Here is a 20,360-nt window from a genome sequence, read left to right as displayed (position 1 = left end):
CCACTCCCCTGGCCATGACCATCAATTTCCCCTCCATGTTCCAGATACACGGCAATGACACTTAAACAAATTACACTTTTATTCCATGATACCATCTTTCCTCGGTCAGGCGCTCTGCTTATTTTTATCCTCGGGTTCTAGACTTCCTGCAAAAGATAAAAATAATGAGGGGTGTCTCGCACGAGACAGGAGAAATTCGTTTGGGTCCTAAAGGGCAACCGGGTTGTCTCTCTTTAATCAGGTCAGCTCCATTATGGTCATACTTGATAAATTATGAGTTCGATCAGGAGCTGGTGAACCTCAATAAGAGCCTAAATGATTGGATGATTTTTACTGGATGTTGTATCACACTGATCGCGTGTTACCTTGAAATGCGGCCAGGTCCGTATCTCCCTGTAGAGGGTGTCCCCAGGGCAGGAAGTGTTGACCAGCTGACGGTGGCCGTGCACGATGTAACCAGGCGACAGGTGGCCGTTGCCCACGGCACAAGCGGGCAGCCGCTCTCTCACCAGCTCCAGGGTGCGTTGCGATGGCAGGCAGCTCGTAAAGTCGCCGATTATGGCGACGCCGTAGCCCTTTGAGTTGTGGCCCAGGGTGTGGGCACCTTGCCAGGCCCAGCCACGGCCCTCGTAGATGCTGCCATCAGATCCGGCCACAAAGCTGGGGTACAGAGAGCAACATGTGGACATGTTTAGACAGCCGACTGGCCACGGATTAATGGTTGAAGGTTTGTGTCCTGGTTCACAGTGTGAGCGGATAAACACTTAAACTCCATATTTGTGCTGCTTTTATATCTGCATAGAGGGTACACACATGATGTCACAGGAAGTGAAAGTCACCGTGGTTACGCCCAATGAGTGGCAGCATTACTTTCAGCTCAGATACTGCGAAAACACTTCTACAATGGGAAATCGCTGTTGTACGATTCATTGTACGAAGTGGTTTAACAAGAAATCAGAGCTATTTTTTAAAGAGTGCAAATGGATCGCTGCAATCCTAAGAAACAACTGGAATCCAAGCTCCAAAACGTGCATTTTAGGCTGACATTTTGCATCAGTTATGCTGAATTTTTTGTGCAAAATCATATCTTTAATTATACTGTATTAGCTACTCATCAATTAAATGTTCAGCATCATTACTTTATATTCTGTGTCACTGTAGTTTTTTCATCAGCATTTATTAACAACCAATGATGAAGAGGCTTGTGTTCTATAGACAAAGTGGGGGATGTTAGATAGTATGAGCTGGCAGAGACAAACCCAGTTCTCCTTATAAGCGGCTGCTCCCCAAAGCTAGTGCAGACAGTTAGCCAAATAACTTTAAAAGTTTCTACAAAATATGTTATCAGTAAATGTACAGATTCCTGTCGAGTCCAACTGCCTTTAATTTAAATTAATGTTTTGCCACTCAGTCCGTCTGAGGGGGCGTGTTCTAGGGGAAATGGCGTTAAGGCAGAACCTCTTAGTGTCAGGGCAAACGTCACCTGAACTGGGGCTCTAACCTGCTGGGATTGAGCGGCCTGTGACGGACTGGCATCCTGTCTTTCAGTACACTCGACGCTACCTGTATCCGATGTCGTCCCAGCCATTGCCGTCCTGGTGGAAGCGCTGCATGGACCGCATGTCAGCAGCACACTGGTCGAAGGAAAGGCAGGGCTGGCCCGGTTCGTAGGTGTGGTGGACGTACATGTAGGAGAGTGGCGGACTTAGTTGGGTAGGTGTGCCTCGGTAAGGCTCCGCCCCCCACTGACACCGGGGAATGATGGTTGGACAGTCTAACGGAGAAAAGTGGGGTTACTTTTCTGATGTGATATTAAGTCACAGCTTCTTCGTGATTCATTTTTTCCATAAAGTAATGGATAACAAGGATTCCCTCCTTTGTTGTTGTCGTCATTTTGTTTTTAACCACTACTGTACCCACTGGCCCCTCCTTTGCTACACATATACTCACTTGCATACGATTGGATGAACTCCTGCACCCCCTCCTTCACAATTCTCTCGGACTCCACCACATGGACATCTCCCGTCAGCCTCCAGTGCACCTGCATCGAGCTCATCACCTCTTTTCGCAGTGATGCGGCGCTCACCAACTCCCTGAAGTTGTCCCTGCGGAGGACGCTGATGAGCCGGGGGGCGCTGTCAAGCCCTCCGGGGCCCAGAGAGTAGTTGTAGTACTGCTTCAGAAGGCCGCTCAGTGTGGGGGGGCGCTCTGTGAGTAGGGAGATCTCCATGCCAAGGATTATTCCATCCATCCCTCCATTTATGAGAGCTTCAGTAGCCAGAGAGGGCTTCCCTGGCAGTGTGAACATCGCAGGCGAGGTCACGCTATCCCAGCAACCACTGGGGCCGAGACGCTGGGGAAGCAGGGAGTTGTGAAAGGCCAGGAAGGACAAACCCAGGTTTCTGGTCAGGGCGACAGCATGTAGTGCATCCACTTTAGCTTGGAGCCCCGCCTCTATGCCCAAGAGCAGTGGCGCCATGGCAACCGTTGTCCCATCACGGACGAGGACCACTCCCTCCTCCTCGCCTCCCTCGCTCACCCTGTGCCGAAGCGCTTTGCCAATGAAGTCACTGAATTGAACATTCAGCTCCAGAGCCGCCCTGCTGTAATCGTCATTTGCACGGCCTAAGAAGCTCTCCGCGAACAAATCCCCGTAGCCTGCGAGATGACGAAGGGCTCTCACGGTGCCCAGGGGGCCCAAACCCGGGTTCTGGGCCTCAATGTACTCCAGCACCCTGATAAATTCATCCATGTGCCTTGGAATGGCAGCTGGGATGGGAGAAAGATTTGTGCGTGAGACAGACGTTTCAGAGCAGATACGTGATTCACATTTAAGATAGAGTACACGATGACAACGCTAGGATCTTACTGCAGATATCAAATACATTTACTGCCACAGAGATAGCATGTATCTCCCTATAAAATACTGCTTCCAGTGTTTAAGCAGCAGCTCTCAGGCCAGGCCTGAGTGACTACACTGTGTGAGAGTTACGAAGAATGCTGTCATTAAATTAAGTTGTTACGTCCGATCTCCCTCAACATCAATATAATACAACCGTGTGTTTGATCTGTTGTTAATTCCAATAAAAATACTGCTTAGTTACTTTACTAACCAAGGCCAAATAATGTAACTTTTATAATGAAATTTTACACAGTTTAATTATTCTCTGGGCCAAAACGCCATTTTAAAACTTTCTTACCAATTCACCTCCAAAATAAAATTCAAGAAACATTTACATTAGGTTACATCATTTATGACACAAATTTATGAAACAAATAATCCAAATTATTGAGTTCAAATGGAACAAAAATTGGCATAAACAGTTAACCTCCAGGGTCTAGTGCGTTAAAATAAATAAAAAATAATAATTACCATTGGCTTTGCTGCCGAAAATCACCACAGCCAGCAACACGAACCATTTCACAGGAGACATTTTGCCGGAAGACAGTTGCTCTCAGACTATGTTCACCAATAATTGCCTCAGGTCTCCCTAAAGATATTTATATACACGTTTAACACAGGTCAACACAGAGATATGGTGCATGACCCCAGTGTTTGTCGCACCCTGTGTAACAGTTTGTGGGAAACACACAGCTGTTTAAATTCCCCAAGGTCTTTTGTGCTTAATGTCTAACTTCTTGATAGTGATTTCATTTCATGAGCTGGAGCAATAGGAAACCTATGAAATTGTAATGCACGGACTATATACAGTACTGTGCAAAAGTCTTCGGCAGTCAAAGAAAACGGTGTCTAAATGATCCTTATGTTGGTATAAAACTGTGATATGTCTGTCAAAGCGTGCCAGCTTAGCCACTTCAGAACCTCTGCTAAAGTCACCCCAGGATTTGCAGCAACCGTCCAACACAGCCAAGTATTTTTTGACTCGAACATTAGCATACCATGGTTGGCTAATCAATACCTCATTAAGTTGAATGTCCTTTATCATTTTACACACACACGCACATATGTGTGTGTGTGTGTGTGTATGTGTGTGTGTATGCACGGATTTTAAGTTAATGTTTTATTGATCGATCTTTCTAGGTATGGTTCTCTCCTTATCGAAAACATACCGATGACAACATACTATGGTAGGACACGAGCAAACACAACGAGATCTGTCTACCGCACGCGATGTTCCATCTATACCCTCTTGCACAAAGACTGCATGCTTATGGTGAAGCAAATGCATGGCAAGAATATATCAAACATAAAACAACTATATCCAGCGACGCATTATTTTAATTGGTGTCAAAGGTGTAACTACGTCGCGTGCAGAGGACATCATATTAAAGCAATCACCTACAATGATACGAGGAATTACAAAAGGGTGCAACACTGAGTAAAAATGACTGCGCACTGCCCTCTAGTGGACATTGCAATACTATCAAAAATACGTACTCCTTGTTTTTGTTATTAAAATGACATTTATTTTGAATATGCAAAAATATCTGTATATCCATGGTATTGGATAGAGCGAATGGCAGAACCTGTACCGTCCACCCCTGCTCAGAGCTACTGGTGCACGACTACCTTTCACCCACAGTTAAACAAGGGGAGAATTGCAAGAAAGAGACAGTTTACACACAAACCGCGACACACGGAATTATTCCCGTACAACTGCAAATGCGAAACTATATTTTGCGCAATCTTCTGCTTACTCCCCACATGCGCACTAAACTCCGTTTTGCGTCCTTGGCCGTCTGACCCGGAATAGGAAGTTGGGGTCTGCAGTTCAAAACATCAAATCTCATCATAGGCAGGTAGGGCTTCCGTGAAAGTAATCAGTTCGATGCCCGCAATGTTTGAAATATTCATTTAGTTTTATATAGATAAATGTACAGCGTGAGGTATCCTGTATAACAAATCCAGCATTTTTTTGCGCGTGATCTTGTATATCATACGTCAGAAGCGCAGCCGATCAGCTAGCTGATTTTACCTGGACTTGTTTACTCGAGTGCTGGATCGGTTTGCACTGACAGCTTGATGTTAAGCTGAATAGGCTAAATAAAATATTGCGAGTAGAAGCTCCCGTCGCAGTGTAAGCCGCAGGCTGCAGGATGGACACCCGCTTCACGAGGGGCAAATCGGCGATCCTGGAGCGCTCCTTGACCAGGCCCAAGACGGAGGTCAGCGTCAGCGCCTTCGCCCTGCTCTTCTCCGAGATGGTGCAGTACTGCCAGAGCCGCGTCTACTCCGTGTCCGAGCTGCAGGCGCGCCTCGCCGACCTGGGCCAGGGCGTGGGCGCCAGCCTGCTGGACGTACTGGTTCTGCGAGAGAAGAACGGCAAAAGGGAGACCAAGGTGCTCAACATACTGCTCTTCATTAAGGTACGCTGTGTGCTTAGCGCACCCCCTATCCTTAAAGCATAAGTGGGAAGCATTTTGTAATACATTCATTATTATTAAAGATTGCTATATTTGTATTTACTTAATACACAGAAGCACCTTTCCAAAATTAGTAAGGAATAACGATTTAACAAATTGTGTTTTTGTATTCATATAAAGGTGAGCACTGTTGGTATTGCATGAATTAATGTGCATTTGCAAGATATCAAATGTATTAATAGTTGCATAGTTTAATATAAATTATTATGATTGTCAGGTGTCTGTATGGAAGGCCCTGTTCGGAAAGGAGGCTGACAAGCTGGAACAGGCGAACGACGACGACAAGACGTACTATATCATCGAGAAGGAGCCGCTGATCAACGCTTTTATCTCGGTCCCCAAGGAGAACAGCACGCTGAACTGCGCCGCGTTCACGGCCGGGATCGTGGAGGCTATACTCACACATAGCGGCTTCCCGGCTAAGGTTACCGCGCACTGGCACAAGGGAACCACGCTCATGATCAAGTTTGACGAGGCGGTCATCGCGCGGGACAAAGCCCTGGATGGCAGATAGAGGGGGGAGGAAGCGACTCGGGAATTTGGGGGGGGGGGTAGAATCAGAGGGGTTTATGTCTCATTTTCAAGGGGGTTAATCCTGCAGATGTTAAACATGACTTTGTTTTGATTCTTCTTGAACCAGGTGAGGTGACCTAATTAATTACATTAATAAAGCAGTTATGTGGTCAGGTGGAGTGAAACAGAACCGACTCCGCCTTTGCAGACTGGAGTTGAGCCCTGACACCGACAATGCTGCATGCTAAGTGTGTAGCCTTGTCATCCACTCAGTGACCAAGAGGCTGAATTTATCTAGTTAAATTCTAGTTGAATGCGTCTCTGCTGACCAGCTTAACAAATGACTGGAGAAGGAATGTGCCGGGTGACCAAATCTATGGAGAAATGGCTGATCAGTAGGTTTTGTGTGTGTGTGTGTGTGTACATATTTTTGTGTAAAACTTGGGCAGTTTAGTGTCAGTTTTCTCACCTCATATTCTGTTGGTCTGGGTTTTGAATTGCTGGGTTTTGTTAAAGTGCAGTTTCTCATATGCTGAAATGTGAAGTGTTGAAATAAAACAATATATATTGGAAAATTATTGTACAATTATTTTTTGTTTAGCATTTTAACAGATTTCCTGTGATTTTTTTTTTTTTTATGAATATAAAGAATATAGTAAAATATGCCTTGTTTCTGTTAGTACAATATACCACACCAGGAGGACCCCCTCGGGTGTAGCTAAAAACTCCCCACGAACAACATGGCATCTTGGGACTCTCCCAAGTGGGTTGGCACTTTCATCTTTCAATTTGGAGAAATACGGGTTGCACAGTAGATACAGTTTGCTGGGGGCGGGCTGATACGTTTAGGTTTTAGTCCTGCTAGGTGGACAGCAGACCATATACAGCATGATGATTAATGCGCTCCCAGCACACGACACGATATTTTGCCGTAGTCATAATTTCCTTAAATTCTGGCGATCGAGTCCTTCCTCAAACATGACATGAGCCGTGCCTCCGATAGGAATATTCCTGTGCCGTTTCTCAGACCCGCCACACTGCGGGCCTCACATGATCACGGAGGAAGCGGACGCCGGTTGCGGGCGCGGCTCTGTGGGGGTCTCGGTAGCGCGCAAGGGCGCGCGCGGCGTCACTCTGTACCGGTACAATTACGGATGACGCCACGCGGCGCGCAGCACCCGCAGTTCTCATACAGATCCTTATATCACTTTATTGCAACGATGTAATTATTGTTATTTCGTTGTTTTTAACGGGTTTCGAGATTTCGTAATGGCTACAAGGGATTGTAATAACTGCAGCCGAAAAGATTCAGGTTGGTCTGCGATAATTTTGTTTTCTCATTTAATAATCGACGAATAAATCGAAGATGGTGATTTAACATGATTGTGAATGTATAATCGCGTAGCGTGTGGTGCGTGTGTTTCATGGATGGATGGATAGATGCATGGATGGATAATGTCATTAAACAGAAAACCGCAGTTAACGTTTGAACTGAACTGCTGCACGTACCGACAATCACAATATGCTTGGTTTCTAAGCTGTGTTGTGTTTTCGAGCAAGCACGCTAATGATTTAGCTTCCAAAATAACCCATCAATCCCAAAACCGCTGAAGCATAAATGTAAAAAATTTAATCATCTTGGACAAGTGATAAGGTAATTAATGGTCACAGACTTGTTATTGTGCCGTTTTTGGAAAAGAAAACACGGAGATCCTTTTAATTACAGTATGTGCCAGTCTGGCTCTGTAATTAGCAGGCATGTGCAGCCTGGTACTTTTCTAATTCGCGACTAACACCGTCTAATGTTTTTTAAATGTACGTTTACTTGTATTTTCTCATTTATGAATGCAATGGCAGGCAGTTCTAAAGTTTTTTAACATATGTATGAAATGTATGCAGACGTTTAGAATGCATGAGAACCTTACAGACGTGAACCATCTAGAGGTTCATAAATACAGCTACAACTTTTTACCCTTAGTTTCTTAAAAATCTATCGGCTAGTCACACTCATGTTGTCGGGTGTTTTCTGTGTTTTTCCTCGAATAACAAGTGCATGGTAGTATAGAACAAAGGCATTGTGTTTCGTCTGTGCTTGGTTTGGAGCCCGTCTGTAATAACCCTGTCAAAGTTGAGAAACCGGTTTTCAAACGATACAGGATAAGACGTTGCGTTCGTTTAGTTCTTGCAATCATTAGTACAACCCACACTTCCCAGTCTCCTGAATTCTCTAATTCTTTTTATATTCATTTTCAATACAAACGTATGATTACAAATTTTTTTGTAGTTACATCTGGCTGTTCGATATTTCTGGAGGTTCGAAGTGTGATATTCATATAGTAGTTAAGTAACTGCACATATTAATAAACTGCATTTATTTGTGATGTTCAACTTTCCGTCTAATAGTTAATTTGAACGGTTCAAAACTCATGGATATTTGGGAGGGTTTTTCGTCACGTTATCATGACTCATTTTGCCTCAGATGATTTGCGGGGAGAGATTGCGCAGTAAGGTGCTGACAGCACGTGTGAGAGAACCTATGCTGACTATGGTAAAGGATTAAAAATATTTTAAGCTTTCAGAATATCTTAAACGTTAAATACGTTACATAATTCTTGGACCGGCAGTGCAAGGATCTGTACTAAATACAGCTGCCACATCTACTAAATAATATATACTTATATTTAAATATTATCATCCAACATGTTCATTGTCATTTGAAAATATCTTAGATTTGTTATGGTCCCTAATAAATAGTCATCAAAATTCAGAATAATAGTGTTGACATCAGGTTTCCTTTTGGAATTTCATCATTTGTGTTCAGTTGATTTCTGCTACCTACTGCCAGCTGTGTGAGTCTCTGTACATGTTGTCATTCAGCAGATCACTATATATATGTGGCATTTTGGGTGTGAGGTCACCCATATTTCTCTTGCTTTAGAGCAGGGGTCCCCAGTCATGGTCCGATCCACCATAGTTTGCAGACAGCAATCTTAATCAGCCAGTTACCGGGTTTACGAGGCATGTTTGAACAGGAAAATCTGCAAACTTTGTTGGATTCTGGTCCTCCAGGACTGAAATTGGGTGACGCTGTTTGAGAGCATTTTATCTAACTTTAGTTAAATTAGTTGTACTTGGCTTTGCCCCCCACCTTCCGGTTCCAGCTGAGTTTGCTTCCCTTTTCATGCCAGCTACTCTGTCAGAGTGGGACAAGTTGCTGACCTCGGTGACGAGATACGGCTCCAATGACCTCAGTTCTGAGGGCGATCGCCGCAGTGCGGCCCCGGAGCTGGAGGGGAAGGCAGCCGAGCTGCGCAGAAAGCTGAAGTACTTCTTCATGAGCCCCTGCGACAAGTATCACGCCAAGGGTCGCAAGCCCTTTAAGCTGGGACTGCAGCTGCTGAAAATCATCATCGTCACTGTGCAGGTACCTGCTCAGCCCTCCAGGTGGGACAGTGGGTGTTTCTCAGTATGCATTCTTAACTATAGTTGTGTTAACAAAACCCGTTTGATGTCATCTCCCATTGGCAAAGACCAGTTCCAATACCAGGAACAGAACTACAGAGGATGGTTAAAATCTCCACATTTTGTTCTTGCCCCGCCCTAAATATCAAGGGTAAATTGGCTGCAGCCTCGCCAAGTGGGACCTATCCCATAATTCTTTGCACCCCAAGTCCTTAGGAGGCAAGTTCGCAAGTCCGTTCTTGCCAAGACTAAGAGTGCGATCTTCGCGTTCTTGGTATTAATAGACACCCCTATAGTGGTCCACACCAAACAGTGGCTGATAGGAGCCAGACACCTGTCTAAGGTGTTCAAGTTGCATGTTTGCAAGTTCCAGGAATAAGCTTGGATCACTGGGGGGGAGGTAACACACTGGTGTCGCCTATGGTCCACTCTCTTCATTGGTGTCACCCAGTCCCTTCCACTTTCTTCGCCACAGTTGGTTCTGTTTGGGCTCAGCAACCAGATGGTGGTCACCTTCAAGGAGGAGAACACCGCAGCCTTCAAGCACCTCTTCCTGAAAGGTTATAGGCAGGGTGCAGACAGCGCGCTGGCCATCTACACACAGAGCGACGTCTACAGCCATATCAACTTCACCATTGAAAAGGTGCCGTCTTGATTTGCTCATTTCCTTTGCCTCAGTTTTCTTTGAATACCTAAAATCTGTAAATGGTTCCTCAGAAGAGGATAATCAAGTGGCACATCTGTGCTTTAAAGTTTCCCCTCCCCACCTGACATCTGACCTTTACCTTCTCGCCTCTTCAGTACCTCACTCTGCCCACAGCGACTGTGGAGCGTTATGCCTACGTCTACGGGACGGGCGTAAATGGCAGCGCCCTATCATTGTGCCAACAGTACTACAGGGAAGGCACCATCGACCCGGCCAACGACACCTTTGACATTGACCCCCACGTCTTAACTGGTACGTCCCATGCTTCACATGGTCCCTTGTCCTTTGGGCTCATCATCAATCACAAAAACACCAACATCTAACTGGGCCGTGAAGAGCTGATAGGCATATATACGTTTCATTGTGCACAGGCTTCTTGGATAATGGAATTATTGGTGTGTATTACTGGACTTGATACAGTTGGGTCAGTCCATGCCAAATCAACCAGGGGCTCCATGGGCATCATTCCTGATTTTGATGAAAACTTTTTTGATCCTTATAGAGAACACTGAAAATTCCCCAAGTTTTATTGAAAAATTCTGAAGCAGTCCAAAGTTATGGCCCTTTCAAATTTGGGTGCCACGCCCCCTTTTGTTGCACTCGCGAATCGCGCATGTCATTTGTGAAGGTTTTCAGGAGACCATATCTTTGTTTCTAAGCATGCTAGAGAGCTGAAAATTGCTCTCCTGGCCTACTGTTCCCTGCTCTTTTAGAATCTGGTATTAAAATTAAGCTCAGGGGAAGCACTTCAAAGTTATGGACCTGCAAAAATCAGTTTTTGGTTCACTTTTTTCGGATTTTGACCCCAAGCTCTGGGGTCACCACCACACCTACATCCAATATTCTTCTATATTTTTGTTCTTTGAGGAAGACGCTGTAAGCAGATGCAAATTCATTCTAAATAACCATTTATTCTTTGATATATTGCCATCTGAAAATGGTCACAGGTGAGAAATCCCCCCACAGGACCCCCTACTTTGGGGGCGTGGTTGACTGTGTAGATAGTTAGTGATGGGAATGAAACTTATACAGTTGAAAGAAGCATAACTGAACTATAAATGCTGAAAATATAACTATCTCAACTCAACCCCTTCAATATAAACTCCCAGGGTCAAATATGACATATTCAAGTCTTACATTCAGCTGCCAAGAAGTCATTTTTTAGAATACCCCTCTTGAAATGTGAATCTAATGAGAAGGAGCACTGTCAGACTGAGATATTTAAATCAGATCTTAAATTAGAAAACCTACTAGTAGCATCATTGAATTAATGAGAAGCCATGTTCACAGTTCTTACATATTCTTTGGTCAATCCATCAGGACTAACACAGTTCCTGTGACAGGTCAATACTTCAGGAAGTTTCGTTCAATTTTGTCCTCATCATCCAAAGAAAGTTTGTAAAATCGAGCACTCTGTCCCTGTGAATCAAGTGCACTAATAAAACAGAGAACATGCTGTACTGGAATCCAACCCTGGGCATGGACTGACCCAGTTATGAATAAGGCCCTGTTTAGACTTGGGTTGGTTATTTACTCTTGTGTGCTTGGATCACAAGTGGACAGCACTAAATACAAGTGTGAACAACGACCAAGATGCATCCTGATCCGGTCACCCAAACCACTTCCTGAGGCGATCTGGGACGCATTTGACCACATGTCTTTTGTAGTATAAACGCTAATGCGTCCTGATGCATCCCTGACAAGGATGTCACAATAACTGTGCATGGGGCAGTAACAAAACCTGAACAGAAGTGGGCAGCTGGACATCATGGCGACATAGGAGTAAACGGCGATGTAACTCAGCTATATGCTTATGAGCCGATCGCCCAAGACGCATTTTAACACCAGTTTAAACAGGACCCAAGACTCAGACTCCGACTCAGTCATTTAATATGTGATAAACAATAGACTATTCTAAGTTTCTAAGAAATCACTGGGAAAAATCGGCTTGATTGTTGTAGTTTTACCAGATTAAGCAGCCAGACGCAGGGCAGCCTGCTGTTCCTCATGCACCCCACCAAGCCTCCGTTAGTGTCTCTGCTGTCATTAGATCGACTTTAATTGCTGAGTACTTTGCAGGCGCGCGATCATTAAGTATGCCGGCTGTCAGGGCTAAGGAGATGTCCGCATGCAGAATAAACAAATTTGCATTTCTGCATTTTAACATCCACAATAAAAACAACATGTCAACAATCTACAGAACCTGCAAATAGATGATAGAGGAGAAATCTGGAACCATGCTGTGCTGCGACCAGCACCTTTTTTGAGTTCATCCTGTAAAGTAATTAGCACCTAGCTTGGTACACTGCGCATTGCCAATTTTCATTGCATGCTGTTAGCTTAGAATGCACAGAAGTTGGTCAGTATGATTAGTTCTTATTAATTACATCTAGCTAATTAAGGAATATCATTGATTTTTTTTTACCACATTGTTACATTTTGTGGCATTACCGGGAAAGACAAACTTTAACATTTAACGTTTATTTTGGATCTTGGCTCGCTAGGTATGTTGGTAAAACAGGATTTTTCTGCTATTGTGGGTAGTAAAAAACATAGATTAGTGTCCTGCCCTTGGGACTTAAAAATAATTAGGATATTTCATGTCCATCTCTCTCTATCACAAGCTGGAACATGGGCATAATTGGTATGTTGTTGTGTTATACCAGGGGGGCCCAACTCCAGTCCTGGGGGGCTTGTTGGGTTTCCCCTCATTTAACACACCTGATTCAACTCCTTGTGCTAATTACCACACAGCTCTTGAGCTGAATCATTCATGGTGGAACAGGGAAAGAACTAAGGTACACAGGGCTCCGGCCCCCCAGGACTGGAGTTGGACACCCCTGGGTTACACTAACACAACATTATATTGGGCACATTGTGATCGATTTACACGGGCTAAGATTCATTACTCTTGAATTTTGATTGTATCTCATCCCTAAAAATGCAGTTTCATTAAATGATTTACCGCACTTTCTGCAATTCACGCCAGTGAATTTCGCTTTCCCCTAATAGATAAAAAAAAAAAATAAAAAAATCACAAACACTGAAATGCTTGCAGCACTAAATCATCATTATCGGGCAGCCAAATATGACCTGAACCTCCAAGCAAAGCTAGAACTCATAAAGAAGAATTTTACCTAAAAAATCATGTGGTGCAATAGAAAAAGGTTCCAGAGAGGATTTATGTAACCTGTGTAGTTCTGACAGCAGTAAAATTTTACCGTATTTGGATTGTTTCTGAAAATAACTATGCTTCTGTCAGTTTTATACTCAAAGACTTTCACTTGACTACCCTTGGTTGGACTGGGCCTGGATTGTCTTTCATTGCTGAACCTCCTTTCATGGTCGTCAGCATCCATCTGCTTTTTTATTCTGCCAGCTGTTAATCATTTTTCTCATCTGCGTCTCTCAATACTTCATTACAAAAGAAATTCTTCTGTGAGCTTCCTCACAGACCGTGTCTGCGCTCCAAAACATCATTACGAAAGGTTCAGTGATCTGGTTTAAAGCTGACATCCTTTCTCATTCTTAGAATATCATAAAAAAACATACACATTAGTGAAGCTGATTCCCAGCTGCGATCAGTTTTGAGGCCTGTTTGACAGTCGAGGTTTAGAATCGTCTGTAAGATTTCTGCACAGTTTCACTGTTCGTTCGCTTTTCTCCTTGTTGCTCTTAGACTGCGTTGGACTGAACCCTCCGACTGCGCCCCCTGCTCCGGAATCAGATGACGCTGGTCTCCCATCTAGCAGCTACAACAATTTCACCCTTAATTTCCAAAAGTGAGAACCGCACCTCTGTCCGCCTGCCTCTCCCGGGCTGCAAAGCATTCTTCAGCTCCCACTCCGCAGTCCTACTGTAATTTCCATATTTGTGATGCGTAATCACTATTTGTTCTCTTTTTAATCCTTGATTGCCTCACTTCGACGTCCCTTTCATCCTCTCGTTGCAAGACTCATCAACGTCACCATCCAGTTTCAGCTGAAGGCCATTAACATCCAGACCATCATAAACAATGAGATCCCAGACTGCTACACCTTCACGATCACGGTGAGGCTGCCGGTGGGTGCCGTGTGTGGGAGGTCCCGTCCCATTCCAGCACTTCCTGCGACACCGTTTTCCATAACATCACGGGCGTTTCCAGTAATTGGTGTTATTCACCGAGATGGTCGCACCTGCTGACCCCAGATCAGTATGTGTGATTAGTGCTCAGAGTGCATGCCTGTGTGTGAGTATGATGTCTTTTCACTAGTGTTATCACTAACAGTTGTGTTTACTGTGTTCCCTGCTTGCTCACAGATAGTCCTGGATAATAAAGCTCACAGTGGCAGAGTGAAGGTCAGTCTGATCAACCAGGCCTCCATTCAGGAGTGTACGGACCCCAGTGTGTCGGGACATGGTGAGGGAGTGGCTCTGCGGGTGGGTGGGCGGTCGGGGGTGGAATACAGTAAATGGGGTGTGAGATGATCCACCACAAAAATTAATAAAGACCACAATGCTGAGAAAGAGGGTTAAAAAAATCTCTGGTTTCTTCAGTGTTTCCTCCCTTTATCTTTTATCCTTTTGTCATCCTCCTAACTCATCCACCCCTGACGTGATTATTGCCCCTGACCCCACCGGCGCCCCCTACCTCGGCAGCGGAGAACTACATGCGGCTGACACTCGACATGCTGGTGTCCTTGGTTTGCTTGATGTCCCTCCTGCTGTGTGGACGCTCCATCCTGCGTGGGGTCCTGCTGCAACGGGTGAGAGAGCGAGGGAAGGGCAGAGAGCTGGGGGAACAGGGGGCCGTCAGAGAAGAGGTGGGAACGGGGGAGGAGGCAAGAGAACAGACGGGAAAGCAGGAGGAGAGGAGGAGAGAGGCGGGGAGGCACCACCGCCCTCGGAGGCACATCAGAGGTCAGGGTGAGAGAAGCGCTCACTCGCTTCCCCGTCTCCGTTCATCCTTCTCTCCGGTGATCACAGGAGTACGTGCAGTTCTCCGAGTCCTGGCTGGGCCAGGGTGTCAGCTGGGCTGACAGATTGGAGTTTATCAACGGCTGGTACATCCTGCTCATCATCAGCGACGTGCTCACCATCACCGGCAGCTTCATCAAGATGGGTATCGAGTCCAAGGTCAGTGCAGCATCCGTCAGGCTCGGGGTTCCTGATCGCCTAGAACTTTACAGTGGCTGGTTGGACCACATGACGCCATACGGGTGGGCAGAAACCAACCGAGAACCTCCCACTGGCTCTTCATAGGCCAACAAGTTGGCAGGCAGCCAGGATATTCTGGGCATCTTAAGATCCACCTAACTGGCACTGTTCCACTTCCATGCGAGACCTTGGTGGGAACAGCTGCCTAATCTCCACTGCAAGTGGAGGCATCACCCTTCGCAGGATGTCAGTCACAGCCTGTCTCTCCACCCCCCACAGAACCTCTCCTCGTATGATGTGTGCGGCATCCTGCTCGGTACCTCCACGCTCCTGGTGTGGGTGGGAGTCCTCCGATACCTGAGCTTCTTCCAGAAATACAACGTGAGTGATGGACATGTGCCAGCAGTGGGTGTGATGGATAAAGAATCTGTAGAGAATCTTTTAAAGGGGCAGTGTTTAGCCTTAGAATAAATGGTAAAACTTCACAATAATTGCACCTTCATAAAGCATTCATAATGCATTCACAGAACATTAAGTGCACCTTCATAATGCATTCACAGAACATTAAGTGCACCTTCATAATGCATTCACAGAACATTAAGTGCACCTTCATAATGCATTCACAGAACATTCAGTGCACCTTCATAATGCATTCACAGAATATTCATAAGCAGTATGTAAGTATACCTTAACATCCAAACATACCTTAACAGCTTTAATATACATTAACAACAAACATACACATATACAATTGTAATGTTTGTTGTTAATGTATACTACAGCTATTAAGGTATGTTAGGATGTTAAGTTATACTTGCATGCTGCTTGTGAATGCTCTATGAATGCATTATGAATGTGCTGTTAATGTTCTATGACTGCATTAAGAAGGTCCACTGAATGTTTTACGAATGCATTATAAATGCATTATGAAGGTGCACTGATTGCCAGCTGGCCGTTCTCTCTCACTCAGATCCTGATCGTCACCCTCCGAGCGGCCTTCCCCAGCGTGATCCGCTTCTGCTGCTGCGTGGCTGTCATCTACCTGGGCTACTGTTTCTGCGGCTGGATCGTGCTTGGGCCGTACCATGTCAAGGTGAGGCTGGGGGGTGGCGTGGATCGTGCTTGGGCCGTACCATGTCAAGGTGAGGCTGGGGGGGTGGCGTGGGAACTCTCATCAGTTCAGCGCCGAAGTGCTAATGAAATGTTATGTATTACACCTTGGCTGGTTTAAAGGTATGGATGATGACAGAATGGAAATAAAACATTACTGTCTTTGTCCCAAGATTAAGGATATAAATAATTTTAATAACACCTCCCATCCTGGCTTTCCAAACGGGCAAAACATGGTCACAGACATAAGTTAGTTATGCAATATTAAGTGTCTTATCGGAAAATACTTCAAGGAAGTCATGGAGGAAGCAGGGGCCACATCTGTGGGGGGTTTATGGGGCCGCAGATAAGGGCCACATCTGCTGGGGGTGTATGAGGGCAGGGGCTATTTTAGAGTTTCATCCTTCATCCAGGGGGGCCCAGTATGGTTGTGATTCAGCACCCAGTACATTTGGAACTTTCTATCTGAAAAAATATGGGATGCCAGTTTTTCTGGGGGCTGCTACAAACATATGATGCCTTAACCCCCCCCTAAATCAGACCTAGAATGATCTACGACCCCCAAATGTGCGAACCACTACTGGTACTGGACAAAGAGCAGCTGTAAAAAGATTTGCAGCTATCCTTGACCGTCATGTTCTCAGTGTAAACACTAAATGCACTTAAATCATTTTCTTTATGGTACAGTTAAGGTTCTCCTGAAAAACTGATAAATTATTTAGACTCCCAAATGGGTCTTGTACAGTGGCGACAGGTTCCATCAGTCTTCTGATCGATGAGACGCTTCAGTTTCCTCCTCGGGTTCTGATGAATCTGTGTCCGCCTGCCCCCAGTTCCGCTCGCTCTCCATGGTGTCCGAGTGCCTGTTCTCGCTGATCAACGGTGACGACATGTTCGTGACCTTCGCTGAGATGCAGGACAGCAGCACGCTGGTGTGGGTCTTCAGCCAGGTCTACCTCTACTCCTTCATCTCCCTCTTCATCTACATGGTGCTGTCGCTCTTCATCGCCCTCATCACAGGGGCCTACGACAATATCACGGTACGCTGGAGAGAGGGAGAGGGAGAGGGAGAGAGAGAAAGAGAGAGATTCTGCAGGCCAGGGCTTCGCAAAACACTAGTATTGCTAAAAATACTCAATCTGCCTGCTTTTCACTCAGGCGACACCGAGTGCCTTGCAGTTCGTACCCTTGTCTGTCGTTATGTATTTGTCATGTTAGGCATTTTGCACAGCAACATATAGTGGCAGTTAAAAGTCTGGCAAACCTATTGAAAATTGAGGACTTTGAGCGCACCTCGTGGTCAGACAGTATATTGTGATTAAGGACAGAGATGGAGTGCTGTGACAGATGACCTGTCCCCCACAATCACTCCCTGACCTAAACCCTATAGAGCTGCTTTGGGATGAGTTGAATCGAAGAGCAGGGTAACCAGCTTGTACCCAGAAAATTCTTCAGGCTTGTCGGAGAATCATTCCAGGTGGCTACATCTGAGTGTTTGTTGAAAGAATGCCGAGAGTCTGTAATGCTGTCATCAAATCCAAAGAGGGCTATTTTAGAAAATTTTGTGATGTTAAAAGTTTCTCTTGATCATTGCATTGTATTTGATATGGATTATTTCATTGCCTTGAGGCCTTTTACAATATGGTGAAATAACAGCTAAAATAGGAAGACATGCACTAAAAGCAGGTGTGCCAGACTTTCGTCTGGAACTGTAATACAAAACCCTCTCTAGCACCTGAACCACTAACCCTGCAAGGATGTGATGCTTCAGTTTGCCGTGAGTTGTATGTATGACCTTCTTGTCTGCGGGATGGAGGACATGACTGAAAAGTAGGGTAGCGGAGAGAGACTGATGGAGCAAGTAAGGGGGGGGGGGGAGAGGGGGGTGCAGCCTCGTGGATTTCGGATTGATAAATGCAAAGAGATGAGAATGGGTGGAGCTTAGAAGATGAACTGCGGGTGTCACTGGAGCAGTTGGGTAACTTCCTGCATTTTTTTGCAGCAACAAACCCAGGAACCGGAGCATGTCTCAGACATGCACGCTTTCATCGCAAAGTGCACCGACTCGCCAAGTTCTGGAAAGTTCCGCGGCCTGGAAACGTCGGGTTGCCCCCCCTTCTGCTGCTGCGACTGGTGAGAGCAAGGTCTCACCTTGACTCCCTCTGTAACGCTTTGCTGTCCTGACACCACCTTCAAGAGGGTCTTCCAGGACAGTGAGCTGACTTTGGAACTGCAGCACCCTCTGCTGTCTAAGTCGCAGCATCACGATAAGCTGGGAGATCATGCATGTAACATTTCTCAGTTAATTTAATTTTATCTCTGTAACAGGCAGCCTTAGGCTGAATGACTTAACGTCTCTATTTTTTGCCTAGGATGGTTTGCGTGTCAAACAAACCTAAATCTAACTAGGTCAGCTTAGCTGAAATACCTTACAAAGGCATAATTTGGTAGTTTGTAAGTTTTACTTTTCATTTCAAATATGTTTTTTGGTGGTATAATGATAGGTATGTCGACAGTGATGTTCATGGATAAGGGAACAGATTTTTTATGGTGTCAGACTCAAAACAACCTCATGGATTTTTTCAGAGCTGTCAATCAGACTGTTTTCCTCCCCTTATTGTTGAAGGGGGGGGGTGGTTTTTTAAAACAGGTCTTTTAGGGACTTATGCCAGTTATAGGTTCAAGTTTTGAGGGGATCGCTTTCATCTCATCCCCTGGCAGAATGTTACAAATTCTACTTTTTATTTCTGTGAATTTTTATGCTAATATTTGTTTACGTAATTGTTGTGTTTTTGCTGTTTTACTTAAACAACGAAAGCTTTACTCATAACGTGACCGGTATGGAGGTTTGACTCACCGCAGCACGTCACCAGCTTGACTTGCTAATTTTCTGTTACACACACACCTGTCTCTGAAAATTCTTACTTTAGACTAAGAAAATAGCAAAGACTGTAGTTTTATTGATTGTTTTTTCCACTCCATGAGACATTCTGCTTTCAGGGGGCTGTTTCAGCAACCAGGCACCTCACAGGAAGCTCGATCCAACCGAGATAGTGAACCCTGAAGGCACTTTGCATTATTGATGGTTATTATCTGTTTGCCTGTCATCTCTGCTGTCTTTCAAGCTCACAGTAAGACCCACGAAGTAGCTGCTTCTGTGAGCATGAAATCTAAGGTGAACACCTGATTTGGACAGAAAACAATGCAATGAACACGTGAGGTGGAATTCAGCTAAGGATGTCGTGAAGGAAATTGGAAATTTCAAATGTAATCTTGTTTTAAATGTTGAGAGAAGACAGGAATGAATTGCAGTGTTCTGCAGTGACTTGTTCCAGTTACCTTGTAGTTATCTTTGTTTTTCCAGTGCTGGCTTTTAATATGCTTGTTACAAGAGCAATAAATTATTCATTTTAAATGTATAAATTTTATGTCTCAATAAAGCAACCTTGCATTTAGATTTTTGGGGCATTATTTGGGTCCTGTGAACTAATGAATGAATGAAATTACTCACAATAGCTATGAAAATGACTTGCTTTTTAAAACACTGGGCTGCACTGCACAGTGTTGGGTTAATCTCTATTTTGAGGTTGAATGTCATTGATTCTCCCTAATAACAATGGCTGCTTAGTTTTCTTGAATATGAGTTATTCGTAACACAGCACATATTTTTGTTGAAGGGATATAAAATTTAGACAATTGATTATATTCCTACTGCTGTGCTGCACTGACACTCTTCTTCATCATTTGCTGCATTGCTCTCTCTCGCTTGGATATCTGCAGCCACTAAAGTGCTTGTACACTTAAGGTAACATCAGCTTTGATAAGCATTTAAGCCTTAATGGAGCACCCCGTAGGTTGTTTTATCTAAGGTGGCTTATGTTTTATTGACGAGAAAATTCACAAGGAAGAAAGACTCGTTAATGAGAGTCGGCGATTTTTTTTCCCCAGTCGTTATGATTCGAGCGTCCGCTAGAGGGGGCTTTTATTCACAAGGAAACGAAAGCGATGTTCTCCAGAATTACTGGGAGGGGAAAGTGGAAGATGCGAG

The 20,360-nt window shown here is 44.8% G+C and overlaps 3 protein-coding genes across 3 annotated transcripts; 2 read left to right on the top strand and 1 right to left on the bottom strand.

The window, feature by feature from the left end:
• Positions 1-55: 55 nt before the first annotated feature.
• Positions 56-4,578, bottom strand: pglyrp6 (peptidoglycan recognition protein 6). The gene is made up of 5 exons (XM_048991016.1): positions 3,374-4,578; positions 1,951-2,769; positions 1,564-1,774; positions 366-660; positions 56-146 (listed from the first exon to the last, which is right to left on the bottom strand). The coding sequence occupies exons 1-5, from the start codon at positions 3,432-3,434 to the stop codon at positions 138-140; spliced, it is 1,395 nt and encodes a 464-aa protein (XP_048846973.1). The 5' UTR covers positions 3,435-4,578; the 3' UTR covers positions 56-137.
• A 151-nt stretch (positions 4,579-4,729) lies between these two features.
• On the top strand, positions 4,730-6,473 carry trappc5 (trafficking protein particle complex subunit 5). Its single transcript, XM_048991017.1, has 2 exons — positions 4,730-5,328; positions 5,603-6,473. The coding sequence occupies exons 1-2, from the start codon at positions 5,059-5,061 to the stop codon at positions 5,897-5,899; spliced, it is 567 nt and encodes a 188-aa protein (XP_048846974.1). The 5' UTR covers positions 4,730-5,058; the 3' UTR covers positions 5,900-6,473.
• Positions 6,474-6,770: 297 nt separating this feature from the next.
• On the top strand, positions 6,771-19,767 carry mcoln1b (mucolipin TRP cation channel 1b). Its single transcript, XM_048991015.1, has 13 exons — positions 6,771-7,210; positions 9,087-9,322; positions 9,836-10,003; positions 10,162-10,318; positions 13,746-13,848; positions 14,020-14,116; positions 14,366-14,465; positions 14,705-14,811; positions 15,032-15,181; positions 15,482-15,583; positions 16,173-16,295; positions 17,146-17,352; positions 18,315-19,767. The coding sequence occupies exons 1-13, from the start codon at positions 7,168-7,170 to the stop codon at positions 18,447-18,449; spliced, it is 1,728 nt and encodes a 575-aa protein (XP_048846972.1). The 5' UTR covers positions 6,771-7,167; the 3' UTR covers positions 18,450-19,767.
• The last annotated feature ends 593 nt before the right edge of the window (positions 19,768-20,360 follow it).

The sequence above is a fragment of the Brienomyrus brachyistius genome, chromosome 22 (assembly GCF_023856365.1).
Source record: "Brienomyrus brachyistius isolate T26 chromosome 22, BBRACH_0.4, whole genome shotgun sequence".
In the NCBI taxonomy this organism is placed as follows: Eukaryota; Metazoa; Chordata; class Actinopteri; order Osteoglossiformes; family Mormyridae; genus Brienomyrus; species Brienomyrus brachyistius.
The sequence above is the reverse complement of the archived record's forward strand: the minus strand, read 5'-3'. Positions and strand labels throughout refer to the sequence as shown.

Excerpts from the sequence above, each read along its gene's own strand:
- pglyrp6 (XM_048991016.1), bottom strand. The coding sequence starts at position 3,434 with ATGTCTCCTGTGAAATGGTTCGTGTTGCTGGCTGTGGTGATTTTCGGC. Across the intron at positions 2,770-3,373 it reads TTTCGGCAGCAAAGCCAATG|CTGCCATTCCAAGGCACATG; the intron begins GTAATTATTATT and ends CTCCCATCCCAG. Across the intron at positions 1,775-1,950 it reads GTTCATCCAATCGTATGCAA|ACTGTCCAACCATCATTCCC; the intron begins GTGAGTATATGT and ends TTTCTCCGTTAG.
- trappc5 (XM_048991017.1), top strand. The coding sequence starts at position 5,059 with ATGGACACCCGCTTCACGAGGGGCAAATCGGCGATCCTGGAGCGCTCC. Across the intron at positions 5,329-5,602 it reads ACATACTGCTCTTCATTAAG|GTGTCTGTATGGAAGGCCCT; the intron begins GTACGCTGTGTG and ends TATGATTGTCAG.
- mcoln1b (XM_048991015.1), top strand. The coding sequence starts at position 7,168 with ATGGCTACAAGGGATTGTAATAACTGCAGCCGAAAAGATTCAG. Across the intron at positions 14,117-14,365 it reads GCTACACCTTCACGATCACG|ATAGTCCTGGATAATAAAGC; the intron begins GTGAGGCTGCCG and ends GCTTGCTCACAG. Across the intron at positions 15,584-16,172 it reads GCTTCTTCCAGAAATACAAC|ATCCTGATCGTCACCCTCCG; the intron begins GTGAGTGATGGA and ends TCTCTCACTCAG.